Below are 12,810 nucleotides of genomic sequence, written 5' to 3'. Positions count from 1 at the left end.
GTGGACGAGATATTCCCGGAATAGAGTCGGGAGACTATACTGTCGCCAGGGTGTGGGAGTTGGAATTTACTGCCTTCACCATACCACAAACTTATTTTGGGAAAATGTACAAAAGCTTAGTCTTCTACGTTGCTGCTGTTTCTGCGCAGGGTACTGTTGTGACTGTACTGTTTTCCGTTAAAATTCTAGAGCTTCTGTTGTTGCACCATCTTTTTCTCCTTTTCTTCTTGACCAGGTAGCATGTTTTAGTAACCATAACATTACATATCACGTGTTGTGTCGTGATTTTTCAGAGCTATCCTCCTAACTCGTTGGCTAAGTTTATGCACTGTAAAGGAGTTTGAGAAACCTCTATGAATGGGATGGCGAGGACGATATATTTTTCTTAGAACGAAGACATTAAAGGGAAAAACGGAAAACAATGTAGAATGTCATAAATGAGAGAACAGAAGAAAGACGAGGAAAGGCGTGAGATATGTAGAGGAGACGGACGTAACCAAGGAAGGTACAGCTTGTAATAAGGTTGTGCTGTTAAGACGAATTAGCGCACCGTGAAACGAAACAACAATGTGCACTGTGGCGTGGTTGGGTGCAGTGTGGTGATGGACGGATAAGCCAAGTGGAATACAAGATGGTGATGTGTAATGTGAAGGGGTTTATTGTGACATGCTATGGTGTGTGGTGTGGCGTGGTGTACTGTGTAGTGTAGTGCAGTGTAGTGTGGTGTGTAGTGCGGTTTAATATAGAGCGGTTACATGTGGTGTGCAGTATAGCGTGGTGTACTGTGCAGCCTGACTTAGTGCAGCGTTGCGTAGTGTAGAATAATTCTTTGTAGTGCAGTGTACTGTAGTGTAGTGCAGTATTCTGTGGTGTAGCATATTATAGTGGCGTGCAGTGCAATGTCGTGTGGTGTAAAGAAGTCAAGTGTAGGACAGTAGCTTAGTGTAGTGTAGTGTAGTGTTGTGTATGTAGTGCAGTGTCGTGTAGCACAGTATGCTGAAGTGTAGCATAGTCCAGTATGATGTGATGTAGCATTGTGTGGTGTAGTGTAGCTACAGTCAGTTTTTTTACTGAGGCGAAAATGCACTTGACAGGTGATGATTGGCTGAATGCAACATATCCGAAAAACATTTACTAACCCAAATTTCCCCATCAGATTTGTGTTGTCAATTAATAATGCTAACAAGAAAAACGATTATAAAGTAATGTTGCATTCAGTCAGTCATCACCAACCTGTCAAGTACATCTTCGCCTCGATAAAAAAAAAAAAAAAAAAAAACTGAGCATGGGTGTCGATTGGTGTAGTCTAAGTGTAGAGTGCCTTAATGTAACCTTTTCCTGTCCACAAACGTGACGTGTTACAATATTCAGATAATTAGATGTAAGTGACTGGAAGAGAGAGAGAGAGAGAGAGAGAGAGAGAGAGAGAGAGAGAGAGAGAGAGAGAGAGAGAGAGAGAGAGAGAGAGAGAGAATAAGTGAATCCACAAGAGTTTTGAGTGGAGGAGCCTGCGTGTGTTTGAAAGGTCGTCAATATATATAAATATGTAAGTGTCTGTTGGTGTGTGGGTGGGCTCAAGTATGTACGAGTATGTGTACATTATATGCAATGTGTGTGTGTGTGTGTGTGTGTGTGTGTGTGTGTGTCCTCCATCTTGACTCTCTCTCTCTCTCTCTCTCTACTGTATCGTTCCATCATTTTCCTTTCTGTCCCTTTTACACAGGACACCACTCTTCTGAAGTCACTGTCTGCATGCCTTCGCTTTTCCAACAGACGCTCAGGACCCGTTTTACGCACACTTCCGCCTCTTTTCTGTCGAGCTCGCCAGTACAAAAGTCAGTCGTTTTTCTCAGCCTTGCAAATGCTCTGTCTGTCAAGTCTGGAAGTTCTCGTAAGTCTGCTTAAGTCGGTCTCTGTCCTCCAGGCTTTGAAATGAAATATGGCCAGCTTCTCCAAATTAATCTGTCTTAATTTTGGCTGTTTTGTTGGGCTTTCTTTGGAAGGGACGATTTTTCTTCGACTTTTGGTTTGTGTTTTTGTCTTTCTATCTGTGTACGTATTTATCTATCAGTTTATCTGTCTACCTATCTATCTGTCTGTGTCTGCCTACCAGTCTCTGTCTATCTGTCGTTCTATCTATCTATCTATCTATCTATAAAGTTCATTCCACTGAGTGCTTCCGTTCACCCGTGGAAGTCAAGGAAGGCTGAGGGAGCGATTACCCCTTACCCAATATTCGAAAGACTTAGTCAAAAAATTTACTGTGTTGGAAATTTCATGTACGAGATGCTATTGATTTTTGGATATACGCATCTTGTAGGTCTGGTATATTCTTTCAGTCTGATAAGCCGGACAGTATAATAGTAAAAATATTCAAAAATTGCTGTTCACTGTTGGTCCGGACTGACAAACAATATTTTTCTTACGTCCAGGACAGGATTGTTGGTTCTTTGTCACCGGGTAAAAATTCCTAATCACCCCAGTGGTTGCATGTGTGTGTGTGTGTGTGTGTGTGTGTGTGTGTGTGTGTGTGTGTGTGCTAGTAAAGGAAGGCTTTTGTGTTCTCTGCGTATGTGTGTGTACGTAACTATAGCAAAATGTAAGTGAATAAATCCACGGAGACGCTTCCGTCAGTATCCTCAGTCACACCATAGCCAGCTCCTTCACGCCTCCCGCCCTCCAGACCTGTATTCGAACACCAGAACTGAAAAGAAAAGAAGAACCCAAGAAATTTCATTATCGGAAATTGAGCCCCAAATGTGTGCCTGGAGCGAGATCAATGGCCGGGTTTAATATTTTCAGGTCAGGGGTTTCATTTCACAGGTGCTCCATGCCAGGTATTTCATTATATCTCCTTCATTTCATTTCCCTTCGATTTCTGCTCCATTTCTCATCGATTTCCTGGACGATTTGTTTAGTTTCTCATTTAGTCTTGCTTCTTACGCTCCTCTGGGTGTTTTCTCTCTCTGCTGTTCTGGGGTATTTTATTTTAATTTTATGTTTTCTTTCTTTTATATTTCAGTTTTCATTAGGATTAAATTGTCTTAGTTTTTTTTTGGTTTTGCTCGTAATTTCCGTTTTCTGTTTCTCTTTCTTTTTCTCTCGCCCAAGCAGTAATAAGATTGTGTTAACCTCTCTTCCTGTCTGTCTCCGTCTCTGTCTGTCTGTCTGTCTGTCTCTGTCTGTCTGTCTGTCTGTCTGTCTGTCTGTCTGTTTGTCCGTCTATCTGTCTCTGTCTGTCTGTCTGTCTGTCTGTCTGTCTGTCTCTCTCTCTCTCTCTCTCTCTCTCTCTCTCTCTCTCTCTCTCATATCTAGAGTTCTGAAAGTCGCAAATAAGGCTGAACAGTAGCAAGAATAAAACTTTTGAGATATGCTGCGTGTGACTCTGCCCTTTGTATTAAATCTCCCAAATAGGGGATTTTACGGAATGCGTTTGGCTCCATTTATTACTACCACAGTTAAGAGTTTATATAAGATTCATGTTTCAGTATTATTGGCATCTGATAACCTTCCCTTCCTCCCGTCCTTGCCCTCCTCACCCCTTCAACCTAACCTAAAAAACAAAAATAAAAAATGAAAAAAAAATTAAGGTGCATCCAGTGGGAGTGGTCGATTCTTGTGGAGTTTATTGGAATCATGTCCAAATAAGCCTGGGAATACAACAACAACAACAACAACCGAGGCTAATTAGAGAGAGAGAGAGAGTGAGAGATAGATAGATAGATAGATAGATAGAGAGAGAGAGAGAGAGAGAGAGAGAGAGAGAGAGAGAGAGAGAGAGAGAGAGAGAGAGAGAGAGAGGAATTAATAATATATTGGAGTCAACAAGCAGAAAATATAATTAACTCACCCCTGCGGAGTACATCTTTTTATTTTAATCAGGAGAGGTTTTCCGAACTGGGAAGGGTAAATATAGCCTTCATTAGCCCTTCCATTGAGGAGTTCATAAAAGCTGAATAAAATCGTCTGGAAGTAGTATGATAAAATTAATACTTCATTTCAGTGATGGGTCCGTAAGCTGCCTCATATCTATTTATTAACGAAGTTCATTATACACAAGAACCACAACAGCAGCAAGAACAATATAAAAATAATAATAGTGATGATAATAATGATAATAATAATAATATTAATAATAATAATAATAATAATAATAATAATAATAATAATAATAATAATAATGGTATGAGAAAAGGATAAAAATGATGTTAATAGTATCTTTAGTAACAGCAGCAGTCCTTATCAAATGCCAGTAACTGATTCATTCACTCCCATCCAGTCCTTATCATCATTTCCTCTCTTAATCCACCCATAACACAAAATGCTCAGTAGGGTGGACAGGATTCCGAGGGCTTGAATGGCGAGCGAATGAGAGTGTAGCCCTTTTAGCTAGGAAGGCTTTTGATCAGTTTCTCCTATATTTTTTTCTCTTGCTCTATATACGCCACCTCGTTTTATCCTTAGGTGGGAACAGTGGTCTGGATGATGATGATGATAATGATGATGTTGATGATGATGATGATGGTGATGATGATGATGATGATCACACACACACACACACACACACACACACACACACACACACACACACACACACACATCACCCTCCCTCACACAAACATCCCCTCCCCAACACACAAACATCACTTCCCCAACACACAAACATCACTTCCCCAACACACAAACATCACTTCCCCAACACACAAACATCACTTCCCCAACACACAAACATCACCTCCCCAACACCACCTGGCCCCCCCCCACACACCACCTGGTCCCCCCACCACACACACACACACACACACACACACACACACACACACACACACACACACACACACACACACACACACACACACACACTCAGCCTCTGTTTTTTTCCCGTCCACAGTTCCGAATAGTGTGGACTGTGATCTTCTTCGGGCCTACCTTATTCATCAGCGTCGTGTACTGCCATATCTTCCACCTCCTCAAGCACAGGGCACTCACTCTGGTTAGCGCTGAGCAGAGGAACCAACTGAGGAGGAACATCAAGGTGGGTGAGAGAGAGAGAGAGAGAGAGAGAGAGAGAGAGAGAGAGAGAGAGAGAGAGAGAGAGAGAGAGAGAGAGAGAGACAAGAGGAACCAGCCATGGAGAAGGAACATTAAGGCTGGGAAGTGAGAGATTGCAAAAAGAGGGAATTGAGATACTGTACTTAGAAAAGAAAGGAGGAAAGGAAGGGGATGCAAAAGGAAGATTACTGAAACAGACGCAGGAGGGATTAATGGAAACGAAGAGTGGACGAGGAGAAGCGGAAAATGATGATGAAGGAGAGAGAGGGAAGTGGAGTGCGGTAGAAGGAGGAAAAGAAAGAAAGAAAGATGGAAGAAAAGGAAGAGGAGGGGAGAGGAAGACAGAGAAAGAATTTAAATGCCCTTTTAATTTGTTTCACATTTTTGTCTTTCATTTCTTTGTCTTATATTTCTACCTCCCTTTCCTTGGGGGAAGCAGCCTAGGTATATAGATAGATAGATTTATTGTTTTATTTTTTCATACCGTATTTGCAGTGATTTTTTTTTCAGTGTGTCCCAACAATATACACAGCCTCCCTCTGGATTAGGTAAATTAGGGTAGGTGAAGTCATTATTATTTTTTTATATATGTTTGTTATTTATTTATTTCTGAATTTATGTATTTGTTTATTTATAGTGCTAGGCAAGGAGATCCAGGCTGAACTAGGCTTGGTAGAAATGAACTAAGTTAGTCCTTTCATTTCTTCCTGGATTGCTTCCATTTTTCTGTTTAGCTTTCAATATGGAAACTGAAAAGACGCAATAAAAACAAAAGAAACTGTATTGGAAGCAATCCAGGAAGAACGGAAAGAAATCGGGCAATACAAACAAGGCGAAACAAATAAAAGGAGCGTTTACCAGGGAGAGAAGGAAAGACTGAGGGAGGGATGGCAGAGGGAGATAACGCGAGGGAATGGAAGAGGGAGGAAGGAAGGAGGGATGGGTGAAGGTAGGTAAAGGGAGGGAAGGGAAGGAAGAGAGAGGAAGGAAGGAATGATGGAGGGAGGTTAAGGGAGGGAAGGGATGGAAAAGAGAGACAGGGATGGTGGTGGAAGATAAAGAGGGAAGGGAATGAAGATAAAAGAAGGATGGGATAGTGAGGGGAGGTAAAGAGAGGGAAGGGAAAGAAGAGATGAAAACCTGGACGGGAAACGGAGGGAAGGGAGAAGAGGAAATTGGTGCAAAGGGGAAAAACGGAGGAGATGAAACAAGATAAAAAAGAACATCCAGGAGGGAAAAGAAGATAAGAGAGGAGTTAAAGAAATGAAAAGGTAAAACGGAAAAGGTAAGTTGACGGAGGTAGAAGTAGGGGGAAAGAAGGGAGAGGAAGAGAAGGAGAAAATAGGGAAAGGAAAGAAAGGAGGAAAAACGAAAAGGAAAGTAGAAGAGGCAGGCAGAAAGATGGAAGGGGGGAAAGGAGAGGAGGAAAGTAGGAGGGGAGGGAAGGAAAAGAAAAGAAGGAAAGATGAAAAAGATGAGGGGAATACGAGAGAGAAGGAGAATGAAAAAAAAGAAAAAAAATGAAAGAAGAAGTTGAGAAAAATAGGAGGAAATGGGAGGAAAAGGGAAAGTAAGAAAATGAGAAAAAAAATAGAGAGAAAAGGGGAGGTAAAAAAGAATAAGGAAAGTAGGAGTAGGAGAAAATGAACTGAGGTAGAAAAAAATGAAAAATGAGAGATAGGGTTGTAATAGAGATAGAAGTGAAACAGAACCAACACAGGAGGAGAAAAAAGACAGATGAATATGGGAAGACGTAACGGGCAGGAAAATGACAAAAAAAGATTGGATTGGAGAGAGAGAGAGAGAGAGAGAGAGAGAGAGAGAGAGAGAGAGAGAGAGAGATGTATATATTTTTTATTTTATTCTTGTCATATTAGGACGATTTTACTCAGCTTAGGGGAGGATTTTCGAGGCGAGAGGATTAGACATAAGCCTTCATTAACCCCTTCAGTACGAGAGATAAATTGTAAGTTGAATAAAATCGTCTGGAGGGAATACGGATTAACCAGAAACACACCGTCGGGCTGAAGGGTCACAGAGAGAAGATATTGGCGAAGTTTGAAGGTAAAGAACAAGATAAGAGAGAGAGAGAGTTGGAAGGAGGAGAGACAAGGAAGGAGGAGGAGGAAATATGTGGAGAGAACGTGGAGAACAGTAGAGAATGGAGACAAAGTAACATGGAAGGAAGAGAGAGAAGGGAGAAAGAGTGGGGAAGAGAATGGAAAGGACGTGAATGGGCGGGAAAATGGAGAGAAAATGGAGAGGGAGATGAGAGCAGTCAATGCAAAGGAAAGCAGTTCAGGGTTATATTAGTTAGAGAGAGAGAGAGAGAGAGAGAGAGAGAGAGAGAGAGAGAGAAGGAAGTAACAAGAAGGGAGGGAATAGTAGGCAAGAGGACAAGAGGAGAGTAGGGAGGAAAGGATGACTGGGGGAGGGGACGAAGAGGCAAGCGTGGGAATATACCTGTGGAGGAATTTCAATAAGCTTTGGTGGAACTTTGGTACGAATGGAAGGGAAGAGATAACGATAGTGGAGAGGCGAGATATCGATAAGAAGAGAAGCAGAGGCGAAGGTGACTAAATTAAAAAAAAAAAAAAAAACTGAATAAGCGTAACTGGAGGTCAAGTAAAAAAAAAAAATGGTAAAGGAGGGTAAATGTAAAGGAGGAAATAAAGTGTAAACACGAGACACGGATAATACAGCAGGGAAATGACTAGGAGGAATGATGATATGGGAAGAGGATGGGAGGTGGAGGTGGAGGTGGAGGTGGATGGATGGGAGGAAGTGGAGAAAAGGAAAAAGGGAAAGAATGAAAAGGAACATAGGGAGAGTAGGAGGGGTAGAGTTTATGGAGGAGAGGACGAAGGGAAAGAGAAATTGAGAACAGAATATGGGAAGCGAAGGAAAGATGGGAAAATGGAAGAGCGGATGGAAGGAAATGAAGAAGAAGGAAAAAGAATAGAAAAAATGGCAGTAGAAAAAGAAGTAGAGAAATAAAAGGAAAGAAGAGAAGAGGTGAGGCATAAAGGAGAGGGGAACGAAAGGAAGTCGGGAAGAAGAGAGGAAAAGTACTGTAGGAGAAGGAAGTTCAGGAGAAGAAATTAAAGGACGGAAGGAAGGAAGGAAGTAGGGAAGAGGAATATAATAGAAAGATGAAGAAAAAATAGTGGAAGAATGGGGAGAAGGGAAGGAAGAACTGGAGGTGTGGAGAAAAGGAAGAAAGACGTGGAGAGAAGGAAGGAAGTAAGACGTGGAGACATGGAGAGAAGAAAGGAAGGAAGGAGAAAGGAAGACGTGGAGGGAAGGGAGTAAGGAGAAATGGAGACTTGGAGAGAAGGAGGGAGAAGTGGGGATATTGATAGAATGGAGAGAAAAGTGGAAATATAGAGAGAAGGAAAGGAGAAGTGGAAATACTGAACGAAAGGAGGGAGGAGAAGTAGAGATATGGAGAGAAGAAAAGCAGAAAGGGAGAAATGAAGAAAATGGAGAGAGGAGAGCTTGAGAAGAGAGAAGGAGAAGTGGAGAGACAATGAGAAGGAAGGGAGAAGTGGGAGAAGGAATGGAGAAATGGAGAGAAGGAAGGGAGAAGCGGAGGGGTGGAGATAAAGATGGAAGGAGGAGAGGCAGAGAAGGTAGTATGCATTGGCGAAAGATTCCACCCAAGGGGAAGTGAGGGAAGATAGCGGGGGAGGGAGGAGATAGGATGCAAAATTGGTATAAACTCTAGGGGGGGAAAAAGGACGATGGAGATAAGATGAAAATGAAGAGATGGGGGGAGAGAAGAGGAAAGGAAAGTGGAGGCGGCAGGAAGGAAAGTTTGAGAGAGAATAAAGGATGAGAATAATAAGAATAAGAAAAAGAAAAATGGAAGAAGAAGAAGAAGACGAACAAGAAGAAGAAAAATATTAGAACAAAATGAATGACGGAATTAGGAAATGGGATGAAGGAAAAAGAAAGAGGATGATGATGAGATAGATATAAATAAATGAGTAAATAAAATAAACATATATATATATATATATATATATATATATATATATATATATATATATATATATATATATATATATACAGTATATATATAAATATATATATATATATATATATATATATATATATATATATATAGAGAGAGAGAGAGAGAGAGAGAGAGAGAGACTGAATAAAAGAAAGAAGAAAGAATGGGAGAGAATGGGCGATGGAGAAAAGAAAGTTGGAAGAAAACCCAAAACGCAGTGAAGGAAACAGAGGTATGTACAGCAAATGTGGGAGATAAGACTATTGGAGGAAAACGAGAAAGAGCCGGAGGAAATAGATAGGAAGCAGGGAGAGAGAGAGAGAGAGAGAGAGAGAGAGAGAGAGAGAGAGAGAGAGAGAGAGAGAGAGAGAGAGAGAGAGAGAGAGAGAGAGAGAGAGAGAGAGAGAGAGAGAGAGAGAGAGAGAGAGAATAACAAGAAAAGGAAAGGAGAAGGAAGATGAACAGAACGAAGAAAGAAGAGATAGAGACGGATGAGGGAAGGAGGGAAAAATAATAAACGGGAGATGAAGACAGAGAAGAAATGGAGAATCTGTGTGGATGGAAAATAGAGAAGACGAAGGAGATAACAGAAATGAAAAGATGGAAAGTGAGATGAGAGGGAAAGAGGGTGGGAAATATATTGAGACGACGACAAAGACTGACAGAAGTACAATTAGCTAATGGAACTGAAAGAGAAAGGGAAGGGAAGAGCAATTAAGATACCAAGAATGAGAGAGAGAGAGAGAGAGAGAGAGAGAGAGAGAGAGAGAGAGAGAGAGAGAGAGAGAGACTGCGATAGTTTAAATTGCCAAGCAGAAAACGTAAAGGTAAACATGGGGGAGCTTCGTTAAATGGAGGGAAGGGGGTGAGGGAAGAGAGAGGGGAAATGCCAGGGGAGAAAGAGAGAGAGATTAATAGGATGGGGAGTGGTGGTGAGAGAGTACATTGGAATACATAGAACACACCGGTAACAGGAGGCTTTTTTTTCTTTTTTTAACGATGAAGTGGATATCTATTGGGTTATAAATAATTACGGCAAAGACTTAACTATAGTGTGTGAGAAAACAACAAAAGCAGCCAAAGCTTCTCTTTGCCCACTATTTCCTCTTAAATAATTGTCTTTAGGTAAAAGAAAGTCACATACCATGGTTGATGGAAAGAATAACATAGAAATTTTTCTTCGAAAGAGTGGAGGAAATACTGTGATTTATTTTTTCTATAACCATTTCTGAAAAAGAATACAGTCTTAGAATATAGAGTCTATTATAGACCTAATACATCTACTGGTACCGTATCTCAATCGTCTGCGTGCTCGTTGGCTGTGAAAAAAATACAACGTATAGTTGACACTCACACTTGGAAACAAGTAATCATATCAAACTATATGTACTGTCACTTCGTACTTCGAATGTTTCAGAAAATTTATTCCAGTGTTCCACTGTGCGACTATTACAGTAACTTTTCCCTGTATTTGTTTTCATCTGTTACTTTTGAATTTTATCTCATTACTTATAGTTGCCTTATTATTTAGTATTTTGAGGAAATGTACATGACGTCGTCGAATATTTGAATATTTGGGTAAAATCTCCTTTTCGTCTTTGCTTTTCATAAGAACAGATATACCGGGTAGTTTCCAAAGTCGTGGTGGAATCATGTTAGTTGCTCTTTTTTGCACTCTCTCTAGTTTATATTCGTCCTTGAAAAGGTCTTGGCACCAGTGGTGAACCCAGTTCTTCATTATGGTCTACCCAGTGAAGAATAAAGTCTGGAGATAGAAGTTTCTTGCAATGATGTTTAATGTCTTACTGGCTTTGATTCTTATTGCTATTCAGTGCTGAGTTTTTCAAATCAATCTTGATTACTCTTACATCTGTTTTATCTCATACTTCCGCAAGTGGCGTATCGGTTGGTCAGTCTGTATTTTTATTTAATGTAATTGTGGCAGTGAAGAAGGAAGGCGCCTCCCCCCCCCAAGCGATCCCAGGAATGACACAAGAATTAGAATGCGAACACGGCACCTCACGTTCACGAAGGTGTTGGAATTAGACAAGAGTAGAGGGAGTGACCTCACGTAGCCTCACTTTTACTGGAGCCCTCTCATTGACTCCCGTGCCTTTGACGATAGTTCGACTAACTCTGCAACTTCCCTTAACAGCGAACACCCTAGCAGTGGTGCACAAGCCTGGGCTACAGAAAAAAAAGTGTTAAAGAGAATGGTTGTAGTCTACCCTTTTATACATCGCTCTCCAACACTGAGATAGCGTCCCTTAGCCAGTGCTCGGCGTCGCGTTATAAGTTAAACTCGCATTTAGGATGGCCCGGAGACTGTGAGACTTCAGGGATAAGAATTTTAGTGCCACTGAGCCCCACCTTGGTAGCACGTACATTGCAGTCATTTCATTTCAAGATACAGGAAACAAGCCACAGCTTTGTTCTGCTCCATCGCGGGATCCTCATCACAGTATTAGTCCATCCCAGGACATCATTCCACCACTCCACCCCTCCTAGAATTCGGCGCCCTTTCTGGTGGTCTCCTTCGTCTCTTGGATCTGCCGCCGAAGAACCTTTTAATCTCTGCAGATGCCACTGCATCTCACACACACACACACACACACACACACACACACACACACACACACACACACACACACACACACACACACACACACACACACACACACACACACACACACACACACACACACACACACACACACACACACACACACACACACACACACACACACACACACACACACACACACACACACACACACACACACACACACACACACACACACACACACACACACACACACACACACACACACACACACACACACACACACACACACACACACACACACACACACACACACACACACACACACACACACACACACACACACACACACACACACACACACACACACACACACACACACACACACACACACACACACACACACACACACACACACACACACACACACACACACACACACACACACACACACACACACACACACACACACACACACACACACACACACACACACACACACACACACACACACACACACACACACACACACACACACACACACACACACACACACACACACACACACACACACACACACACACACACACACACACACACACACACACACACACACACACACACACACACACACACACACACACACACACACACAGTGCCCCCTTGCCCGCTACCATCTGCACACCTCACAAACCCACCAACCCAGACCCCAGCCTAAGGACACTATCCACCTGAATGAAACTCAAACATTCTCTGTCCACAATCTCCCTTTCTTCACAGTTGTACATGCATGTATTCACCCATGTACACAATCATCTGATACCTGGAAGCTGCCTTTCAGATGAACCCCACATCTATCTCATTCGCGATTGTATGATACTTCCATGTCCCTGTAGATATTGCTTGGATGAAACTTTTTTGCATGTTTCACGTTTTCCTAGAACCTGCAAGATTACTGTACATGGCAGATATTGTCATTAAAGTTTTTTGCGCTGCATTTATTTACATATATTTAATCTGCCACGTTCCATCCAATTTTACTAATTTACCTTTATCTACTTGGAAAGATTCACAGTCCTGTTTATTATTTCCTCCATTTCCATGTCGTCTGCAAATTTAGTTATCATAAACACGGGATACTTTTAGATCATCAGTATAATGGGTAAAAAATAATGAT

The 12,810-nt window shown here is 41.6% G+C and overlaps 1 protein-coding gene across 1 annotated transcript in view; it reads left to right on the top strand.

The window, feature by feature from the left end:
* The window catches only part of LOC145412424 (uncharacterized), a 97,017-nt gene that overhangs the window by 53,371 nt on the left and 30,836 nt on the right, over positions 1-12,810 (top strand). Inside the window, exon 5 of the mRNA XM_080282309.1 lies at positions 4,892-5,035. Coding sequence (XP_080138435.1) covers positions 4,892-5,035 — 144 coding nt within the window. The remainder of the gene's footprint in view (positions 1-4,891; positions 5,036-12,810) is intronic.

The sequence above is a fragment of the Coenobita brevimanus genome, chromosome 93, assembly GCF_032717465.1.
Source record: "Coenobita brevimanus isolate Jiangsu-jjx chromosome 93, ASM3271746v2, whole genome shotgun sequence".
Classification (NCBI taxonomy): Eukaryota; Metazoa; Arthropoda; class Malacostraca; order Decapoda; family Coenobitidae; genus Coenobita; species Coenobita brevimanus.
Note: the sequence above shows the minus strand (reverse complement) of the source record. Positions and strands in the feature narration are given on the sequence as shown.